The sequence below is a fragment of the Protopterus annectens genome, chromosome 13.part0 (assembly GCF_019279795.1).
Source record: "Protopterus annectens isolate FY-2018-M chromosome 13.part0, PAN1.0, whole genome shotgun sequence".
In the NCBI taxonomy this organism is placed as follows: Eukaryota; Metazoa; Chordata; order Ceratodontiformes; family Protopteridae; genus Protopterus; species Protopterus annectens.
Window position 1 is genome coordinate 329444735 of NC_056747.1, and position 24531 is coordinate 329469265.

General features: G+C 39.1%; 1 protein-coding gene across 7 annotated transcripts in view; it reads right to left on the reverse strand.

Moving 5' to 3' along the window:
- ARMC6 (armadillo repeat containing 6) overlaps positions 1–24531 on the reverse strand; it is an 817201-nt gene that overhangs the window by 208916 nt on the left and 583754 nt on the right. For all 7 annotated transcript variants that reach the window (XM_044053937.1, XM_044053934.1, XM_044053935.1 and 4 more), the window contains one exon: positions 9001–9138. In XM_044053937.1, the coding sequence (XP_043909872.1) occupies positions 9001–9138 (138 nt within the window). The remainder of the gene's footprint in view (positions 1–9000; positions 9139–24531) is intronic.

The window sequence follows — 24531 nt, forward strand, 5'->3', positions numbered from 1 at the left end:
TAAAAGATGATTGATGTTATATATAATTATTAATGATATCGCAAAATGGAGACACATTAGGTTAACACAAAAATGATTGCTTTAAGTATATGGAGATCAGACAGTTATTAGAAAGCCTAAAAGCTGAGACAAGTTACAATTATAAACAGTTCAGTGCATGCCATAAACTGTTTTTGCAATTGAACAGGTTACAGATGTCATATATTCCATGAAGAATAGATGTGCAAAGAAAAGATGGTGTGAGAGGTAGACAGAAAGCCCAAGTGCTTAGAGGTAGGGTAAAACTTAAAAGAATAGTCTGACATTGTTTAGGAGGAGTGGAAAACATATGAAGTACATGTATAATGATGATAGGGTAGGAAGGTATAAGTGGAGACTGTTGTGTCTGACAGTCAGGAGGTTAATAATACACTGTACAAGATTTATAAGGCAGAAACCTTATATTTTGTGTGGCAATATGAAGTAAAAGAATAACAGCGGGTTAGTGGGAACCTAGTGTGGGGGTGTAAGGTAAGAGCTGAGGTAAGGAGTACAGAAATGGTGTGGACGGGTATTATAAGTTTGCTTACAAAGCAGTTATGATTGGCTACATGACTAAGTTGAAAGGAGACTAGCAGTATGGAAGCTGATATGGTACAGACTCTACATTGTCAAGGGGATATAAGCTTCAAGGACAATTCCAGATACAGGTTATTGGGTTCTGTGTAGAGAATGGACCTGGATTTAAGTGCATGTCTCCAGGCTGTAGAATCAATAGAGAATGGAGATTTAACTGCATGTCTCCTGTGTACAGTATCAGTACGACTATGCAACTAAAAGTAACTTTGTGAGTGCATTTTAATGTAGAACACTGACACTGTTTTGACAGTCTTTTTATAATGATAATGTAGTTCTGTCTGATGATGGCTGGAATGTAGGTTAAATGATTCCTCCACCATATATGCATATTTATATAACAGCGGTGGTGGGCAGCCGTGGTAGTGCAGCAGTTAGGGTTGTCACCTCAGAGCAAGAGTTTCTCTAGTTCGATTCTTGGCTACAGTGTCTTCTGTGTGAAGTCTGCATGCCCTCCCTGTGGTCGTGTGTGTTTCCTTCGGGCGCTCCAGTTTCATCCCACATTCCAAAGACATGCAATAGGTGGACTGGACATTCTAAACTGGCTGTAGGTGCAAGTGTGTGTGAGTGAGTGGTACAGATGAACTACTGAGACAGGGCCAGCCACCCAGTGGTGTAAACCTTGGCTCGAGATGATTCTCACTGTTGAAGTGACACCCTGACCTCATGTGCAAAAATGGGAAAAGAGGTTGAGGACAGACGGAGTTAGGGTTTTCTTTAGTGTCTTCACTTTACTGTATTGTTTGCTTTGCGTTCAGAGAATGTATAAGCCAGCAGGTCATATTAATCTCATTAAGTAGGCAAATTGATAATAGCATGAAGCAAAGCATTTTATACATATGGCTAATGAAGAGCAGACTGACAAGAAATGCTGTGATAAGGAAAAATATTGGAGTAGCGCAGAAAGGAATTAGTGACGCACAGAAGTATAGGAATGGAGCAGAGAGGAATTAGAACACATAGGCTTGGTAGCTCAGTTAGTATGTGCAGGCAGCTTACTCAGATAGATGTTTATCTGATTACCTGTGAGGATGGGTAGCAAATGGTTGTATGAGATGGAGTATGGTTTGAAGCTATTAAAAAATGATGCAAGACGGGTGAGAATGGTAGTAGGAGAGTAAGACAATGGCTCACTTTATTCAGCTCTATGTAATGGGGTTATTCCACCTTAGTGCTATAACTGCTCCACAGAAAACTATCTGTGGTGCCTGAAGGGCAGTACAGGAAGAGGACTGATAAATCAGTGCTGTAGTCAGTAAAACATTTTAACTGGGGTAAGCAGGACTACAATTCATTGAAAGTTAACCATACTGGTATGTTTTGATGTTCTTCTTTTACCCAAAAGCTATTTTATGCCAAATCAGTTCTTGGCCAGTATGATCATTGCAATATACTTGTAAAATACTTTTACTAGGAGAATATCTGATCAACAGCGGCAGTATTCCATTTACCTGTTAGTAAGGGGGAGAGCACAAGGAACTTTGTACAAGACATGACCTTGTTGTTAGTATCCAGGGCGCACCAACCACCAATAAACTCAGCCCCTCACACATAGGTAAAAACCACCATAAAATGACTTTTCTTTACTTTAAGAAAACAGTGATTGTACTTTATTTGGGGGGGGGGGATGAGCATGTTTGTACTTTATAAGCCAAAAAAAAAAAAATGTATTCACCTGCTTTTACAGTATTTGTGGTTCCTCCTCCTACTCTATTACTTCATCTTATTTTTTTCTGCTACTTGTTCTCTAAAGTGTTCAACTGCTTCTTATCTGCTGCAGTTATTACTGCTTGTTTTTAGCCTGTTTAAATTTTAAGTGTTATTCTAAGCCTCTTAGCTTTGGTTTAAGCACTTGGGCTTTAGGCCTACCCTTTAGCTCTCCCTGGCCTCTCTCCCTCAGATTCTGACAAATATGGATGGACAATTTCCTACAGTTTCTCCTGCCAGTCTGGTTGATATGGGCATTCTGAGACAGTGTAGCAACTGCCTCATGTACACAGACAACCATCTACTACTACCACCTAGGAACATAATTTGTGAGGGATGCAATTACATAAAAGAAGCTAGAGTCTATGCTTTTTCCCTCACAAGCCAGTATACCTGGCACCGAGAAGGTTGTCAACATAATCACTACACCTCAAACACCACCCACAACTACACAACACACCGACATATGCAGAGGTTCTCAACAAAAACAAACCCAAACAAAGGAGACCTCAGAAGCAAAAACACACAAGAACTCCACAACCCTCCATACCACACACCCTGCGTAGTCCACACACCAGTGTCTCGCAACCACTACGGCCTAACCATAAACCCAGCATATTAGTCATAGGAGACTCCCATTGTGAGACACACAGATGTGCCTCTCACCAGGCTGGATAAGCAGAAAGTCACAGTTAGTTGTTTGTCAGGTGCCAGAATCTGCCATATCACACATGCATTCAAGTCTCTCAACAACAGGTACTGTTATAACTCGGTCATAGTTCATGTTGGCGTGAACAACTTGAGGTGTACCTCCCTGGACTATACGAAGACAGACATGATTAAGCTCACTGAATATGTGCCCCAGGCAGGTATGACCCCTAGCCTTAAGCAGCATTCTACCATCACCCAGAATGATGCCTCAATACAAACAAAAAATTAATGACTTTAACAATTGGCTTAGTTTCTGGTGTCATTCCAGTGGGATCCAGTACCTGGCAGCCTGGGAAGATATGATCGACAGACCATGATGCTTTGCTAGAGTTGACTTGCATCTGTCTCACTTGGGCTTTGGGCTTCAGGCTTCTGGCAAAGTCTCCTGCCTCCCTCATAGTGCCTTTTTTGGGAAAAGTCATGAGGTCGATACTACCAATACAAAAATTTCAACAAAAAGCAAATTAAAGGTCATGCTGCTAAACGCTAGGAGTCTAAACATGAAACTGCACTCATTGCAAGCATTCTTAACCCTGGAAGATGTTGACATTTGTGCAGTCACAGAAACCTGGTTCAAAGCTGTGGAGAGCACCCCAGCCTTACCTGGTTACTCATGCTATCATACATTCAGACCCCAAACTGTGTGAAGCAAAGCCAAAGGAGGTGGAGTTCCAATATATATTAAAGACACACACACCTCCAGGCTAGTCAAACAGTATGACACGCAGGAGACACTCCAGGTGAAGTTAACCATCGGCAAGACCTCTATTCAAATTATAGCTAGCTACAGGCCCCCAAATTTGACTCAAGATGCCCACTCCACCTATATGGACCTCTTCAAATCTACCAAAATTCAACCCTTTACCTGATCCTGGGTGACTTTAGTTACCCAACCACAGACTGGAAAAAACTACTCATGCCAAAACACAAATGCCCAAAGACTCCTCAATTTTATCAGTGTAAATGACTTGGAACAGCTAGTCGATACCCCCACAAGAAGTGATAATATCTTGGACTTGGTATCAACCAATATAAGTAACCACTACAGCACCCCTACAGTATCATCCTCCACGGTAAGATCCGACCATAAAGCGGTCACTTTCAAAGTCACCATCTCCCCTGACCTCCCTCTAACTAGGGTCAAACAAACAAACTTCTCCAAAGCTGATTACAACCTATTGAGGTATGGTATAAACAGCTTCACAGCCCCCACTGTAGGAACTGGCACCAATGTCCAAAGCTACACAAAAGTACTATACGAGCATTTATATAGATGCATGGAATCAGAAATACCTGACAGGATAAAATCATCCTCTGCAAGGAAGAGTAAACCTGTCTGGTGGACATCTGCAATAAATAAAGTATATAACAAAAGGAAAACAATTGCTGTCCAGGACCAAGAAGGAGCAGATGCCCAATTGGAAGCAATCTCTCCTTAGCCTGAACAAGCAAATAAGAGCACTAGTGAAATCCTCTAAAGCCAACTTTGAGTCCAAATTGGCCACATCTACTAGAGAAAATCATAAGGCCTTCTTCACATATGTCCGTAATCTCAAATGAAGTTCCCAGATCTGTTCAGAACTGGTGGTCAAGGACACCACATACACAAATGCTGTAGATATAGCCAATCTACCGGCTGACAGATTCAGCGAAAACTTGTTCCCTTTGCCCCCCCCCCATCAGTAAATCAGGAGATCCCCAGTACCTGCCCCCCCCCCACCCCTTATTTCTAGGGAACAGGTCATCACAGCCCTCTCAAAGGCAAAAAATACAGCCTCCATGGGACCCGATAACATCCCAGGCTGCATTCTACATGAACTTGCAGCACTATTAGGCACCCTATTCAACCAAAACCGGAGTACTGCCTTTGTCCCAGCCAAGTGGAGGATAGCCAATGTCAGCCCTTTACACAAAGGTGGAGTGTCCACCAATCCAGGAAATTATAGACCCATCAACCTAACTAGCCTAATCTGCAAGGCCATGGAATGGATTATCATGGACCATAATAATAGATCATTGGCAACCTCCAAACACCTGATCCCACACAGTTTGATTTTGTCAAGGGGAGGTCATGTCTGTTAAATCTGGTTGACTTCTTTGAGACAGTCATCAAAGCCATGGATGAGGGGAAGTCTGGGCACACTGCCTACCCTGACATGGCCAAAGCCTTCAACACTATTCCCCACTCAGGCATAGTGGATAAACTCTCTCAACTAGGCATCAATCCATATGTTATCAGATGGGTAGCAAACTGGCTCACTGATACAACCCACCTAATCAAAATAGAGGAAGCCACCTCAATTAGTAGACCTGTAACAAGCAGCATACCCCAGGGATCGGTCTTGGGGCCTCTATCAACAGTGCAGGCCAAAACCAGTGGGCTATTGCTGACCAGGTTTGCAGATGACTGCACGCTGGGCACAGTCATCAATTCCTCAAGTGATGTGGATGTCCTCCAAGGGGGTCTCACCCAAACAAATAACTGGTGCCAGAAACATGGCTTCAAGCTGAATGCCAAAAAATGCATCATCATCTCCTTTGGGGAGACTGACATTCCCACATATTATCAAATTAACAACAATGTCAAGTACACAATCAGAAGTGAGGGATTTAGGCACCCAGGTTGATAGCAACCTGACTTTTGACCACCATGTTGCTTCCGTTGTACGGAAAACTTTCTACATGGGCCACCTCATAAGTAAGGGCATCTCATCCAGGGACAAAGAGGTCATAACATCTCTGTAGTCTTCCCTTATAAGGCTAATTATTGAGTACAACGCCCCCTTCAGCATGTACCTCACAAAGCACATGCAGCAGCTGGAGAGACCACAGAGGTTCCTCACCAGGAGAATCCAGGGACTCAAACATCTACCCTACACAGATAGGCTAAAAGTCCTGTTCCTCGTTTCATACAGACTCCTCAGAGGTGACCTCTGTCTGGCATACAAAGCAATCTCAGTCCCTGCCTTGATAGGACTGTTGCATATCCGTAAGTCAAGCTCCACTCGAGCAACCCATAAGCGTGACCTCAACCTGGTCTGTGATATAAATAGGACTTGCTGGCGGGACAGATTTTTGTCCCAGAGACTCCCTCATCTGTGGAATAGACTCCCTCTCCACGTCAAGCAGAGTACCTCATTATTCCTTTTTAAGTGCAACCTGGATAACTGGATGGGGAAACAGAAACTACACCCTTGGGATTCCAACCTATGTCCCTGCTGGACAGGGGCTTTGGTTGCTGACTTGTCTAAACATAGGTTAAACTCTTGGCTTTGCTTATAAGGGTCTCAGGGCCAATAGCCTAGTAACCTCCTATGATCCTAAGTTTCCGGTACTTCCAGGAATTACGGCTGCTAAAAAAAAGAGTAGCTTAGTAATGTTTTACAATGCTGTCCTCAAGTTTATACACAGTGATTTGATATTTGATATTAAGAATGACAAATGTGTTACCTGAAAGCCTTTTGTACACCACAATTAGTTGAAAGAGCAACCTAAAATAAAGACTTGGATGGCAGGAACATAACCCTGCATCCATGATAATCACAAAGCCCTGAGACGTTTTACTGTACAACACATTTAGGGAGTACAGTAAAGCTGCCTAGGCAACTTGTTAAGGCAAATGTATAACTGTACCAGTACAGACGAAGAGCAGAAAGACCATCAAGTTCACCTCAATTCTTTTGACAGGAGACTGTAGTTCTGACAGGAGACATAAAGCCTACTTGGAAAACATATACCACACTTACAGACAGCTAGAGGGGCAAGGGGGGGTAGGCAGTGTTGTCTCATACTTCCTCCATTATACCAACTAATTCAATAACGTAATGATGAGAAGTGGTTAGGCTGTCCAAGAGAGATTGCCATCTATCAGCTGACTTTTTTCAACATTTCCAAATCTTTGCTAATACCCCCATCCACCACTGTGGCATACAGCTGTGTGTCATCAGTGAGGAAAGTGATCCGGCAATCAGTCCTTCAGATATGTCTGAAACAAAAACAGTGAAATGTACTCAACTCAGAACTGACCCAGTAGTACTTAACTTATCACCTTCTTTATTCCTGACATCATTTCTCTCTCAGACCAATACCTTTTATGTCCAACCATGCAACAGTCTAAGTCCTTAGCCTTGACCCTACCCTCAAACCCTTCTAGTTTTTGCAGCAGCTACCTATGTGGAACCAAGTCAAAGGTCATGGTGAAATCCAGTCAAACCATGCCCATCAGTATTCCTGTGTTTCAAGTTCTGTTGAAATCCAACCATAAAAATGTATCAGGTGTTAATGACAACTTCTTCTTGTCAATAACCCATGCTGTTGTCGTCTTACAGATTTCTGCCCTCTAGGAAATCAAACAGCCATTCCCTAATCCAGATTATGGTGGTCAGTGTTGAGACAAACTCAAAGAACTGCTATGCTACTTCAGTGATTCTTAGGTCAACTCAGACAAAGAAACTTGAAGGACTTTTGCTGAAGGATCTTTAGGGGTATCCATCAGGCATTTTGCAAATAATCTCTAATTTCTGAATATCTTTCATCTGAAAGTATGCAGTAGTACAGCAAGGATGTGCACATGTGCCTTCCAAAGTGGAAAAGGGTCTTTCCCTTTCATCTGAGGTCTTCTATGAAGGCTTGCCAAAAATAGCCTCATCCTTGGATGTAAAGATGCTTAGCACATGAAAGAGGACAACCAAAGCCAGGCAGCCCCAATGGAAGTAGGCAGCTAATGCTGCAGTCTTGGGAGCAGTATACAACTTATCAAAATTGTAAAAGGCCATGTGGAATAAAATATTAGGTGCTAAATTACAGATATTTTTTCAATGTTTTTTCTCTCATACGAATAAGGAAGGGCATATTTTTCTTGGCAAATTCTGCCGCTCAAGATTGGAAGTAGAACATGACAGACAAGTAGATAACAGACTTCAGTAGCAGAGGAATATACCCTGTCAAATCTATTAGTCTTGATCTCTGTCTGGAAGAAGAAAGAACAGATTCCTGGGCTTTAAGATTAGTACTAAGAAATGAACAATACAGAATTCTTACTAAGATTGCTAAATAACAAGAGGGGATAACCTGGGGGAAAGGTGATATTCAAATAAATACGTTTAAAATCTTGTTTTGTTTTCATTTTTCCCCCCACAAATACCGTAACAGTAAATCACTGCATGTTTTATCAGTAGTGAATTGTTTAATAAATGAACTCTAGCTTGTAATGAATAAAGCAAGGGAAACGTCTGCAGAGTAGGATATGAATCTGAAGTCTTATGGTAGAACCTCTATTTTATAAACACTATTAATGCTTGCATCATCCCCTCTTTTCTCCATCTCTCCTCTCCTCCAGTGTAGTTCACATCAACCTAGACCTACCAGGATACTAAATGTACCTTACCAAAAAAGCCACACTTGGCCATCATCTCTGCTTAGAAACAATCCAGTTATATGTTTTGTCTAGGCATTGTTAAACTAAAAGATAAATCAATGTTTTGCAAACTGCGTGGTAAAATAAATAAAGCAGTAGTTCTAGTTTCCTGGAAAATGAGCACAAATACGAAAATATACAGACAATTCTATCTGGAAATCCAGGAAAGGGAGATATGTGACTTAATTACAAAAAGCACAAAGCGTGTGTGTGTGTGTGTGTGTGTGTGTGTGTGTGTGTACTACATATCTCAACTCTACAACTACAGCTGCATTTCCTCCTTTGGAACTGTGAAAATTATAATTTATGCTGTGGGCAAATGACTAAGTGTTATGTCATAATTCTACAGAGGGAGCAAATGACTTCCAACACAACTTTGTTGCAATAAAATGTGACACTGTAATTACGTACATTTTCACTATTTGATTAATTTAATTGGACAGAGTGTGCAGGAGGACACTGAGGGACTCAAACCCAAGACATAAGGATAAAGCTCATTAGCAGCTCACTGATCACAACCTTAACCCTATGTGCTAAATTGCCAGAATTACCTGAACGTTGACATCTTTAGGATGAACTTTCATTGCCTGAAGGGCAGTAAGTGCTCCACCACCCTCCATAATAACTTTGCAGTTTTCTGGTTTCCGCAGAGCAAGCATACTTAGTGCAGCACAACCCTGGTCACAAATCTATAAAGACAGAAACAAAGATGGTTATATGTACCACTGTTCTACCAATCCTATGAATCAATCACTGCTACCATGTAAAACTAAATACAAACACAAGTCAGACTTCAGTGAGTTTCAGTATCACTATCACAGATGACAATTTACATTTTTACTTGTATTTTTATTTTTGATTTGATTTTTATTGTAAAAAATATCTAATACTTCTGGAGCTTTTCTTCTAGGGTCGCCTCTGAAAATGGGCCCCTGGCTCAGTTGGACTAACCCGGTTAACAAATGTTAATACATAAAAAATAAATAAGTATAAGCACTTACTGTATTAGTTATAGACCCTCTGCACTGGGTAAAACACTAACAGAGCTAAAACCTTCCCTTTTAAGGTTCTTCAAACTGCACAAGTCAAAGACTCTCGGTCACACATCCTCTTAAATAAGCAATGGCATTTTCACATCCAGAAGACAAGCTGCACACTTCAGCGTGACTCATCTCCTGAACCCCAGCTGACCCACTAGCTGCAAATAAAAGATACTGACCTATTCAAATATAAATCTAAAATCCTGAAGATTTTACTTAAAGCAAGGTTTTACTAAATGTCCTAAAAGAAAGCAGTAATTACCCTTTGATGATGGTCCTTTCAAAGATAAATTGATCTGGTGCCATATATGGTGAATGGCTCACTCTGAGTGGCCATCACTTTCTGCTTTTCATAAAACACTTAAAAGTGCTCGCAGGCTGGGTCTCTTGAGCATGTGCTCCTATGAAGGATCAAATGTGACAGTCTGCTCCAAGGCAGAGGGAAGACCTGTGTGTAACACTTCAGGTTAGAAGGAGAAAACCATAACTCCAAGGAACATGAACCATGTCCAGGATTAAAGGCAACTTAAAGAACTGCAAATGCAGCCACTGCCAATAAACAGTCCAATGTGCTGTAATCCAGTACATTAACGTTAATGCAATCAAAGCATTTTGTGAGGGAGAGGCTGTCCCCTACTCCCCTTCCCTAAATATACTAACGCAGGATTGCACCATGATTAAAAGATCATGGCTCTAAACAAACTTGTCTTTTCCTGTTGAATGTTTTGTGCGAGATAGGCCAGAGGTACTGTAAAAAAATAGTAGCTACAACCCACATTAATAAAAGATATGCACTTTTAACATGTAGCATACAAGACCCAAGAAGCCAATGCTCCTGCACTATTTCCACAAGAAGGAAGTTCAACACCAAATAAAATCTAGAACCACACCAGGTATTACCTCCTAGTTGAAAAAAAAAAAAAACAGCAACAGAAGCCATGGAACAAGCCAAGAAGTATGACACCACAGATGACTGTAGAGGAACTATCAGCAGGTAGACATCCAAGTATAGCAAGAAAAGGAAATTTCTCTGCAAAATGAACTCCCCTATCAATGCTACTCACTTGGAAACAAAAATAGGTGTAAGACAGGTCAAATTGTAAAACCCTATGCTAAAAATGCTAGCTACTAAGGGAAAATGGAAGAGTCTCCTGGGAAATTTTCAGATCCTAATATGCCAATATTAGGATTTAAAAATATTTATCAACACCATCCAGCAACTCCCTGGCAGTGTATAACCTTACACAGCTTCACACAGTACTTGTGAAGACTGAAATTACCAAAGTCCAAAATGGGACAATGCACACAAAATTTGAGACCACAAGAAAAAGGTGGGAATGAAAAATCAGAGAGACCTTTTTGTCTATAACTCCTTTGGAAATACAGGAAAAGGGACTAAGAAATCAGTTCCTGCAACACAAAATGGAATAAAGTCACTGGCCTTACATGTTGACATGAGTCACTTTAGACAAACTGGCACCTTATGAGAATAACTGCTGAGCTTCTCTTGAGGCATAGTAGAGGCCCCAGGGCAGACCCAGGACATACTGGTGGGATTACATTTCTCAGCTCACCCAAGAAGATTACAGGAAACACTGGAGACTGTTGTTAGGGACAGGGAAGTCTGGTTCACACTGGTTCAGCTTATCACCATAAATCTAAACACTGCAAGAGAATCGAAAATGAAGATTTTTTTGAAAACTTTTTCTTTACTGTTCTTGAAACATCGCAACGTATAAAACAACATATATACAAGCACCATGCAACTCCACATCATTTACAACTGACATTTTTAATCCGCAGTTCCTATTTTCTTTAAAAAAAAAAAAAAAAGAGAACACAGCCCACAATCTTGCCATTTGCTTTAGTACTAGTAACAAAGACATAGCATTGCACTAACTGTATACACCCTTAGTAGGACATTCTCCTTCAGACTAGTACATAAAATCTAAATTTTCATGTCCATAAATTAACCTTATGACATTCAGCTAAACATATGCAGATAAATTAAACTTGTTAAAGGAGCATTAGCCGTTCTCAAGCTACCTTTTATCAGGTCACACCCACATTAATGGCAATTACGTTTTATACACTCATTTATTTTACTATATTCTTCTCACGTCAATAAAATATTCATACTGTGATGCTAAAGCACAGCAGGTGCTTTATAAACATCCTCTAAGCCCTCAATCAGAAGTACAGGCACACTTGCCCAACATATTGTCCTTATACAGTGTAACACAGTCAACATTTGTTAGCTTTCTTAATGCTACAAATTATCTTCCTGGCAAGTGTGTATGGTCTGTTTGCATCTCCCACTACTCAGGTAAAATAACTTTCTTTCAGGGGACACTAACTGCAGCCCTGTTTTATCGCTTGCATTCCGTCTAACTCTCAAGCTCACATCAAGCTCATATCACTGCTGCATCTTCATTACATCATGCCACTCCTATCATCAAACATTTCACTCAGTCGACCCATAAGAAAAATCCAAACAGGCCTCCTGGAGTATCCATTTGTTTACTTTCATTATCTGTTTAAGGCTCAGCAACCAAATATCAATTCTATTTTCAGAGTAAATAAGTACAATTAGACTCCAACTATCCGCATTTTGTTCAGCACTCTTCCACATTGTTTCTACTGTCGTTACTCAGGTAGTGCACTCCCTGTTCCCTACCCTATTCTTTATAACATCATCCTTTCTATAACCTCATTGACGCTTTCTTTATTCACCTCTAAATAGATGCATTCAACAAATAAACTCAAAATCCCTTATTTCTTCATTACATTTCTAAAAATGCATCCATTTCCATGCCATTAACTAATTCCCTACTACTATTAATCACTACATTCACAATATGCAGCCTTCCATTTCCATCCACCTTAAACTACGTCATAATGAATATCAGTACTTATCTTTCTATATCAATTTTGCAGTGAATGCATGACCAACACTACAATGTCACATTTCTATATCAGCACTGAAAGTGAAGGCTTCAGCACTGGCATTGACTTGCTTATAAACATTTTTGGTTAAACTACATTAAGTAATTTGTTACTAATCATTATAATCACCTTTAGCAATATCTCACTTTCACTCATCAACAGATACACAGTCAAATTAAATATCATTACTTATTATTATTAATCTTGCAGGAATGTACCATAGACAGTACAGTACCAACTGCCACAGATAATTAGTTTATTTATAAACACTTTTTATTAAATGGAATTATGAACTAGTTAATCAAAATAAACTTTGTAACAGTTAAATACAGCTGCATAAAAGCTCTCACTAGTTAAAGCACATTGAATTACAACTCTTCCATGACCCATGGCTAATTACTTCTCAACTTACAGCTGGGTTCATAAAAGGCCTATTTCTACACAATTAATCTTCAAGGTAATTTTTACAGCCTTCACTTAAAATAAAAACTTCTTTTGCAGCTCTCCCCCCTTACTATGTTCACCATAATCTACAACAAATAAACTGCTGATATAAATGCAGTGCATGGAGAGCTGTGATTACACTCCAATAAAAGTTAAATGACATCCTGGTTTAGTGTTACCCTAGCACTGGATCTGATCTTAACAACAGTTCGAAATTAAGCAACCCCCATGCGCTGGTAAGATTATGTCTGTCACTAGGAGTTGACATGCCAGCCAGTTAACAGCAGCAGCAGAACATGAAACAGCTTTGTTTCAACTCAAATTTTGCCTGCTGTCTACTACAATACAGCCTCTAAAATGTAGTTGAGAACAAACTGCTTCCCTTACACAGGAAGTATGCAACAATGGAAACAGCTTCCCCACTGATTTACTGGTTTTCAAAGCCAACGTAATATATACTTTTTTTTTTTATTATTATTCTGTAACTACTAGTTGTACATGGCACCAAAAAATCACTATGCACTACTAAGAATTATGAATTGATCTCTGATTGTAAAGTATAAATTTGTGTTGTCAACATGGGTGCCAGGATTCACTTCTTGGCATCCGTGTCTCAAACATAATATAGAGGATTATGATAGTGTCTCAGATCATAACCATGTTATGTGTTTGAAACATGGATGTCAAAAAAATTCACCTCAAGAGTGAAAAAGACTCTTTTTACAAAGAAAAATTTATGTAAGACATAAAAATGTATTATTACATGCATGTGAAAGAAGACATGTCATAAAGAAAAGTGATAAAAATGTACTTGGAATAAGAAAGAGAGAGCACAGAATAATTGAAAAATGTGAAGGAAACTTAAAATGTTTGGAAATTAATCTGCATAATCAGAAATGAAGATTCTTTGGTATAGAAAATAAACTGTTAAATAAATTTTTGTGCGTCTGCGCATGCATGTGTATAACACAAAGGATGTTTTAGTATAAACTATATGAAACTATATGAAATGGAAATGAGCTTTGTATGAGAATTAAGGCATTTTATATGGCTGTGTTTACCAAAAGAAGGAAAAAGAAGTAAAGGAAGGCAAACATTTGCTGTATTACTAAGTTAAAATAACATAAAAAATAAGGAAAAAATGAAAAGTGGAAGAAAGCACAAAGGGTGGAATAAGGACAAAAAAAAAAGGAACAATAAATGGTAATAAAAGAACAGGATAAGACTTAGCAAATAATGACGGTTCAGTATCAGAGAACATGTGGTATTTTGCAAGACGATACGAGAAAATGTTTCAAATGAAAACGTGAGGGGACTCCAACAGAGAAAGGGAAAGCAACAACAGGAGAGGGAAAGCCAGGGGACAGGAAGGAAAAAGGGAATACAATGTAGAAAGATGGGGGGGGGGGGATACAAAAGTATTTACAGATGCAAAAAGAAACAAGCAAGAGAACAGAGAAGCTGTAACAACAGAATGGATTAAGGGATAGGTTTTAAGAGCAACTTGTTTATAAAATGCACATTCTATACGAGAGAGAGAGAAAAAAGCTGCTATTAATTGACAAAGGGAGATTTTTTTCCTTTAGGTAAGAAGAATGCTTATGGGATTTATGCTAGGTATGAGAAAAAAAAACAATAGTATCAGGGTAAGGTGTCAAAGTTGTTTACTTGGATTTAGTGATTAAGAACAACAACCAAAAATAACACGTTTTTTAAAAGTATTGGTTGTGCCTTTACACGATGATGCAAATATGTAATAATTAAACAGTATGTTAACATGATAGAAAATAGTGCGTGTACTGGCAGTTTTAAATGTGATATCTGACCAGGAAGAACTGAGAATTCAATAAATTAGTGAGAGGAATCATGGAGTTAAGGAATTTAAGGGATAAGAAAAAAACACTCTAGGGGAACTGTATCAGAAGATTTTGACTAAAGCCAGTACAAGAATGCAATTTGCTAAGTGTGTTAAAAGAGTAGTTGGGTGCTTAGTTCATGTGGCCCTGATCTTTGAAGTGGTAGGAGGGAAGTAATCGCACTCAGTTCAGCTTTTATTACTAATGCTTATAACAAAGCACTTCACAAAATAAATTCAAACAAGCAAATATTAAAGGTCAGGGAAACAACAGTCGTATACAAAATAAAATAAATGTCAACATGTACATACATATACAGTATACAGATGATACAAAAACTATTAAGATACTAATTCAAGTAATCATATAGAACTAAATGTTGTTTTTGTTAACAGTGAAAAATAAAGTTATCAACGCTAAAACACTATCACAAAATAATATTTCATATGTAGCCTACTTTAGAGTGCTTTGTTTGCTTAAAAATCAAACTTTAAATAAAGAAATGTAATCCATTTTAATAAAGAAACTAAAAAGAGACAGCCTATAAGGAGCCACATCCTGCCAGCATAGCAAAGGGTTTCCATAAAGTCACACAAAGTGATACAAAGATGTAGCACGAAAATAAAGCAATAGTGGCTATGTTGTGGATAAATCACATAGAAACCAAGAGCTTTATTCTTCCTGGGTAGACTGGTGGATTATAGTTTTAAAAGGAAATTGAGAAAAAAATGATGACTGAACCAACAGCTGAACAACAGAAAGTGTGCACGACACATTAAAGACATGATATGGCTGAAAGAAAGAAAGAACAAAAGATCGTTCATAAAAAGGATAGTAAGTGAAGGGTAATGTATAATAAGGAGAGGCATGGTGCTGTGGAAACTGTGTGCGCGCGCGCGCTTGTGTGTGTGTGTGTGAGTGCGCGTGTGTGTGCATGAAGCGGAGAAACATGAAACTTGGTAAATGGAGAAAATTAAGAAAAAAGTTGGAGAGACAGTTAATAATAAAGATAAGATGTAGTATGCGAAGGAATATTTGGACGACACGTGAGAGAAGCAGAAGAAATGCAAAGAAAAAAATCAAAGAAGGAATCGAGGGAACACTTGTAAGAACTTTGATATTTTTTTAGTTAGAAAATAATGTAGTCTTTCTAGTTTGGCAAGATATTTAGAGTTGGAGTACAGAGAGCTGTTCTGGCAGCTGAAACTGGATGCTGGAAAGCCACCCGAACTTAATGAAGCAATAAGTATTAACAGTGTACTTAAAATAAGAGTTGCTAAACTATGATAAATTTAACTTGAGGAACTTAGTTATGATATTTCAGAAATATTATTGTGTAATATGGTTTATTTTAAATATTTGTAATTGTTTTGTTTTAAGAAATACAAAAGTCTGAAAGGAGACTGTTTTTATACATTATTGAAATTGCACTTTACTGTGTTAAATGAATTGCTATTGGTAGAGGTGATAAGGGGAGAGTGCTGATTGGTTGCTTTTGGTATAAAATTGTAATGGAGTCAGTGACTGTTGTTCTGATGAAGTTTGGGAGGTTCCCCAGATGAAAGTGCTCAACATGGTTTTATATTGTATTGTACTTTAGGCTTTTGCATTAAACCAGTTTGTTACCAGTTTGTTTCCTGCCAGTGACATTCTTGTGGTTCAAGAAATGGACTTTGCCTGAAAAACACTACAGGAACAGAAAAGTTCTTAACTAATATGTGGAAGTCCTGAGACAAGAGAAGCAGAACATCCATGAAGAAAAGGTCTGGCCTTGAAATCATCTGCTTGCCCATGCTGTCACTGTCTCCCATGTTGATACATACTACATCCCTTTACAATGACAACAGTTAACTGTCCATTTTGTTTTGGAATTGTGGCATCAGTCTCGAAGTTGGAAACATACTCCTTCCTACCTCTCCTACTTGAATTTAGGATAGAGGGAAAGAACAGATGTGTTAGTAACTTACCTTAATAATAGATGTTCGAGTAGATCATTGATGCAGTCATCTTTACTACTGGGACTTGGCTGCTAGATGCCCCCATATGTCTGGCCTGATTTCTAGAGCTCAGGACCCTTTCCCCTTTGCGTAGAACACACTGAGTCTTTGCTACTTGTGAGAATGCCAGTTATATGAAGGGTGTCTGCTTACACCATTTTCAGAGCTTTCTTGCCTAGAACCCTGGCAAGGGCCCTAAAGAAGGTTAAGGTAAGTTACAATTGTATAACGTGGGAGAGCTAACATGCTGTACTTCGTCTTCTGGGTTAAATATGATCATGACAGGGTGGAAAATTGACAGTACAAAAAAGTTACCCCTGAACAATTACTGAGAGCTGAGCAAATCCACTGCCTTGAGAATATATGGAATGACGGGGGGTGGGGGGACAAAATATCACAGAATCTACAAGGTTACCCCACCTTATTCCACAGGGTACTCTGAAACCAACAAAAGAACAGAGGGTATGGTGGATGGGAGATGCAGATGTATGAACAGATCAATTTCCTACATAATTGTCCTATATTTTTCAATGAGTTCACTGTGGCAGTAGTTCTTACTATTGAGTTGATTCTCACAGCACTATGGAGTATGGGTGGTGGAGATGGAAGAGGGGTAGGATTCAGCATACCTTTTAAGTTTGCCCTAGTAAAGCTCACTAGCTCCCTGGAATGGATGTTCAGCTTATAGTTTGGAAAAGGCTTGAACTGATACCCAGGTGAGAGGCCTCTAAAACAGCTTCAACATCAAACTCAAAACTTTTGAGGATGACACATTGCTTGCACTTTCTCTAGTATTATGAGCTTTGATTGTGCCTACCAGGGATTTTCCTTGGGATAGTAGAAACAGTGAATGCCTTGAGAAAGGCACACAGAAATAGTTTGCCTGAAAACTGTTTTCCTCTCTTTTTCAGCAAAGGAAATGAAAAAAATTTTTTTTTACCTCCATGGCTCAATGCAGCCAGTATCTCAATTGCTTGTGAACATCCAGTGGTATGAAGGACTCTTTCACCCTTAGCTTGAAGGTTTGGGAAAACAGTTGGCAGTTGAATGGTTTGACAGAGGGTGGACTATCTACTTTTGGCTGAAACAAAGATTGCTACTAAGGCTCATCCTATCTTTGGAGGAGACTAGGAAGGGCTCACTGCACATCAAGGACTGTAGTTCAAATACTCTCCTAACAGACCTGATGGCCACCAGTACAGCAGTTTGCCAGGTTAAGAACTTTACAGATACAGAAGCAGCTGGTTGAAATGCAGCCTAGGTATGCTTTACTAGTACACAGCTCAAATCCCAAGGAGGAGCTGTCCTGTTTCTAAGGTGGTCTCAGATGCAAGACTTCCTTCAGAAATTGTTTTACTGGTCTCAGACTGGACAAGTGTGAATCCAGAGGAAGGCAAACTGACAAATGACCTTTGACTTGTGTGCCAAGACTGCTTGAAACAACTCACTGAGATAATGGATGAGGAGCAACTGCTACTTTATAGTCCTGTCCTCTGCCATGGCCCCAGAAGAAACAATTCTTTCCTCTAGATATGCAAGATTTCCTGATGGACAGCTTCTTATGTCCTAGAGTATTGGTACCAGAAAGGTATCAAGAAAGAATCATCCATGCAGCAAGTTGCAAAGTCACTAAGATGGGGAGTGTTATGGACCCCTTGGAATGAGTCAGAAGTTCCTCCATTGCTGACAGCACTTGCTGCTCCCCCTTGGACATTTCCATGACCAGGGAGAAGCACTGCTGCCTGGGCCAAAATGATTGCTATTGAGATCAAGGTCTGCCTCTTTCTCTCTCTTTCCTACTCAACCTTGTGGATAACCCTAGGGAGCAAGGTGATCATAAGGAATGCACAGATATTTCAACCTGTTCAGTCTACTGAGAAAGGATCTACTGCTTAAGCCCCTTTGCAAGGGACTCCTGAGCAGAACTGGTTTAATTGTCTGTTGTATTGTTATGCAAATAGGTCTAAGTGGAGGAATACCCCACTTGTGTACTAGCTGAAGAAAGACATCCCTGTGTAACACTTGCTCTTGTGGGTTTGCTTTTGATCTGTTTAGTTGATCTGCTACTGCATTCTGTTTAGAGGGTAAGCACTCTGCTTTGAGGGTCATTCTGTGCTATGGAGACAGTTCCAGCCAGTCACTACTAAGCTGCAGAGGCTTAAGGGTCCTGTACTCTCCCTTGCATGTTGATGTATGACATCACTATAGTGCTGTTTGTTACAACCTGCAAGGTTCCCCCTGAGGAAACTTAGTTGAAAGCTCCGAGTCTCCATATTTGAGCTAATATTTTTGTGACATTGATATGCTCCCCCCCAGATTTCATGTGAATGCAGTCTTAATCAATGGCTGAGATGCTTGGTTGAGTTTCTCCTATGTAAAGGGAATCATCAGACTGAGACTATTCTGCTTGGCCAAAGATGAACAACTCTGGCAGTAAAGTGGAGGAATGAAATGGTCTTTTCCCAGAGAAGGGGAGTGCTGACCTCATGTGGTTCTCAGACACCACTGTCACTTTGTCATGTAGAACATGGCCTGGGAATACAAAGATAGTGAAGATCGTGTATCCAGGTGCCCTGAGACACTCATTTGCACGGATTTGTTTTTTGCGATACTAAACTGCAGGAAATATATGACTGAGAGGATTCCACTTTTTTTAAACAAGAAACATCTTTATTAAATTATCGTGTATGACATATGTAAGCTTACATTTATATAAATGAAAACAAACCATACCAAAGCAATTCCAGTTACAAACAATATACATTACAAACTATGTTGACGCAACTGCAATTACAACATTATATATCACTTATAATCTATCCAGTCATTGTCAGTCAAACATTATATAGCTCACTTAAGTCCTGCCTTCTTTTAAACCTCACTACTTCTCTGCATGTATTGTTCCCACAGTTCCCATTTTCTCCTACGTAATTTACTCCTACCCTTTTCTAAAGATCACAATTCCAGTTGTTTTATCTCAGTTACTATATAAATTACTTCTGTTACAGTTGGTTTAGACTTTGATTTCCATTTTCTAGTAACTGCTTTTTTTGGCAGCCACTATAATTAGACTCAGCAAGGCCTTGGCATGTCTAGGCAATTCTGATTCTGTATCATACCTCAAAAAATCATTTCCTTAGTTAAACCAATTTGCTTATCTAGTATCTGACAGGGCGACTTGCAGGGAATCTTTAAAGTCTGCCAACTCATTACACTCCCACAAAATATGTTCCCAGTTACCTATTTCTTCCCCATCACACCTCCAACATTTGCGGTCTACCTCGGGTAAAAAAAATACCTATATAAACACTTCCAAGCAAAGATCCTAAATCTTCTAGACTTTGTTGCATATTTGGGAGACATACATATATTCCCCCAATGGTTTTTTTTGTGAATTGCTTATCCAATCTCTCTTCCCAGTCCTTTCTAACCTCCTCTGACTGATTCTTAAAGTTATCATCCAATATTTTACAGCCTACTAATTATTCCTTTTTTAACGGCAGCTTCTGTTCTAGACTCCACTAAAAACTCTACTAATGCTGGTCTTTCGTTTAGGACCCCCCCCCCCATTTCTTTCTCTTTGCCTATAATCTGATATCAATCCTTGATAGGGAAGACAATCTCTAACCTGCAGTCAAATTACATTTTTGGCATCTTCACATTCTATTAACTTTCCCTCTCTAGTTATTTGCTCCCAATACCTTGGTTCCTTTGCCAGTTTTCTCCACTCAGTTCCACCCCCCTTGCTATTATCAGTATCCCTAATTGCAGCAATCTCTATCAGCAGAATCTCCCTTCTCCATTCCCATGTCGGCTTAGTTTTTAGACTACTTTCTGCTACTTTATGAATATAATATTCTGTATGATTATCCTCATCCTCCTTAAAGGTCTGCATCCAAAATCCCAGTCTCTCCTTGTTTCTTGAGCTTCCGCCTGTTTCATCATCATACCCTCACACTAAATTATAATGTGCTATGTATAGCATGAGCCTTAATTGTGTTGCTCTGAAATACTCCTTCAAATCGGGTAATCCCAATCCGCCTTCTTCTATTGCAAGAATCAGTTTAGTCAACCTGACTATTGCCATCTTCCCCTCCAAGATAAAATCCTTCAGCTCTTTATTAATGGCTAGCCACAAATTTTCCTCTGGTTGATAAAAATATGCCTGTGTACAAGACTACGTGAACTAAAAACATTTTAACTGCTTGTATCTTACTATCGATATCCATATATTAAAGCCTCCATTTTCTCAGTTTTTATATTATCCTTTCAGTCTCTTCCCACAAATCCTTAGCTGCCACACCAGAATCATTTCTAATCCGTACGCCTATATATGTCACTGTATCACGTTCCCATAAATGTGGATATTGCAGAACCAATCCATGTGTGTGTGCATAATTTACCATTATTGCCTTTGCTTTAGCTTCATTAATTTTGCATCCCAAAAAGATTTCAAATTGTCTCAATGTTCCACAACACTGTAATATGCCTTTCTGGTTTTGTCAGGTATAAAATAATATATTCTGCAAATACAGTCAGCTTTTCTTGACTAGCATACTAATTATATCCTTGAATTTCTGAGTCCCTTATTTTCTTTGTTAAGGGTTCTAAACATAATGCAAATAGCAAAGGGGAGTGAGGACACCCTTGCCTGGTTCCTCTGCTCAAGTAGATATTATCAGAAAGGTTCTAATCCACTTTAATTTTCGTCTCTGATCCCTCATATATCCTCTTATTCAACCTTATAATTTTATCAAGGAATGCAAATGCTTCAATTGCCCTCCTCATAAAGTCCCAATTTACTCTGTCAAACACTTTCACTTCATCAAGACTCACCAACAAAAGCAGTATTTTCTTACATTTCTGCTTCCCTCTGGATCATCAGTGTTGTGTTAATGTTGTCAAATGTTTGACTCCACCTTCACAAAACCACATTGATCCATATCTATCAATTTTGGCATTGCTTTTACCATTCTTTTAGCCACTGTAGACAAACACTTTATAATCATGGTTAATATTGAAACTGGCCTGTATGAAACTGGATCTAATGTATCTTTACCCTCTTTTAGGTATTACAGCTACCACTGCTTTCTTCCAGGATGTTAGTACTTCTCATCGTCTTAAAATCCTGTTAAACAAAACCTTCCAGATCTTTGTGTGTTTTTTCCTCCTAGCTTCCAAACTTCCACATGAATACCATCTATTCCTAGGGACCTTCCTATAGATGGGTTATACAGCACCACTTTTATTGCATCTCCAATATACTAACTTGTAGCAACAGAGACTCATCTACCACTAACCTTGGCATAATCATAAACATTTCAATTTGTATCTTTGCTTTTTTTCCATATTTCTCTGCTCTATACAGACTTTCTAGAATTTCCAAAATATTTCTAATACTTCTACAGGATCTCTTATCTTCCTTGCTGTATGCACCCTAAACTTGGTGACAGCCCTTTCTACTTTCTGTTGCCTAAGATGTTGTACTAAAAGTTTTTGTGCTCTAGATTTGTACAGATGCTTGTGATGATAATGTATTTGTAAAGCTGCTTGTGTTAAAAATGTACCAACACTGGGTTCTGCTGGACAGAAAAGAAATATGCCTGTACGTCAGACTGTATTGTAACTGTTGAAATGAATATACTGTAACACAGAATACTGGAGGAGAACAGGTTAACCTCAGTCCAGCTAACTTTGAAAAACAGTATGAAATTAAATTACCTGGTTTAGGCCATAAAGATTGTATCTTACAGTTCTGATTGCAGCCAGAGACAAAATGTCTGTGACAACCAGTATTAGGAATTCTACTGTATTGTCCTTACTGGTGAACTAATTGCTAGGTTAGAAGGATGGACGTTTTGAAATGGTTTTATAGCTTCCAGATGCTATAACACATCTTAGCAAAGCTGTGTGTGTGTGTGTGTGTGTGTGTGTGTGTGTGTGTGTGTGTGTGTGTGTGTGTGTGTGTGTGTGTGTGTGTGCGCGCACGTGCGTGTGTGTGTGTATCATAACACATATGTGCTAGATTCTGGTTCAGTTTCTAGTAAAGGGGGTAGTGTGAGAACCAGAGTCAGATGACCAGATATATGTGATGTCATTCTGTCATCCAGCACTGAAATTAAGTTTTAATACGACATGAGACAGATGTCTCATGATAGTCCATTTCTGAAACATGACAAAGAAGGATCACTCACCCATTTCATCTTGCCTTGCTTTAGTAAGTAACCAGGTAATAGTAATTCTTTAGATTAGTTAGGAAAATATAGCAAAATTAGTTTAAGTGCTGTTTTTCTCCATCTGTGTGACTCTATATATCTGTTTTTCGCCATCTGTGTGACTCTATATATCTGTGTTTTTTTTAATATTTCTTGCGCTAAAACTCTGGTGTTTATTGTAAATAAATATTTAGTATTTCCATGTTCTTTTATTAGTTATCATTAAATATATTTAAACTTTTCATTGTGGCTGGTCTTTTACAGAATATTTTAACCTTTGATAGTACTTATATTTATTTGGTGACACTGTGGCCACTTCTGAAAGCCTTGCTGCACTGGTCAAACAGTACCATTTGTATTGGTATTAATTTTACTCAGTATAATTCGGTACCCTTGTAAGAGCCTTAGAGAAGCTGGCTTTGGAGTGTTCTGGTGGCAGTACCTACCTTATAGTATGGGCAGAGGGGGCATTAGCTGGTAAATCTGTGCCAGCCTTTTGTGTGTGTGTCCGTGTTAATTAAAATCAAATCTCAAAGAGAGCATGTGTCAGCTACTTAAAGCAGGGACAAACAGCACTGGTTTCACAGAGAGGGTGGTGGAGGACTAGGCTTGTAACACTCGGCTGAGGACTCTCTCTACAGCTGTGTCAGTGGAGAGTCTTATTTGGGACCTGGTGAGAAAGAGGGAAACCCAGCCCCATGATGGGAGTGCATTCCCTGTGTGCTCTTAAGGGAAATTGTGCTTGGTACAGCGAGTTGTATCTGGAAATACTGTGTGTATCTAATTTTGTTCCAAGTGAACGTCCCTCACTGGTGTCAGTGGTAAGGATTGAGACTCCTTGGTCACTGGCCCACAGGAGGGGCATCACAGCACATTCATGTGAAATGTAAATTCTGTCTAGCCTAGCTCAGCTTTTGTACTCTGGGAAATAATATGAGAGTTCAATCAGAGCTTCTACTACTGAAGTCATATCTTCCATGCCAAACATTTTCATAAATTTCTTCAAAAATCTACCCACCTTTGTTATATTTTCTCTTATGGACACAAAACATCTTCACTGTTGCAGATCAAATTCCAGTCCCAGCCTATAAGGAATATTCTTTGCTGAAAGCTGATTATTTCTCCCAGAATTTTCTTGAGCTCCATTACAGCAATTTTCAGTGAAATATAAATACATGTCAATGTAATCTTCCTCCCTTGCCAGTAGCCCCTTAGTACTACAAATCTGCTATTATTACCTTCTGTATCCTCTTCTATAACTATTGGAGCTCCTCTTGGAATTTAAAATAAGTACTCCTCTTTTCCTTTGTCCAGGTATTCCACTGATTAACCACCCTGAAAACCTTTCTTTATCAAATTCCCATGTTCAGTTCTTTCTGAGTGTGTCTCCTGCAGCATAGCTATTTCCACTGTACATTTTTTTAAAATAGTTCACTACTCTTTCTTTTTTAAATGTATCTGTGAGACCATTCATATTTAAAGACAGTACAGAAAGCATCATTTTCTTAAAAGGTTATTACTCCCACCTTTTATGTATAACAGCTTTTTTGTTAAACGTCTAGTTCCAGCTTTTGTGTTACATGT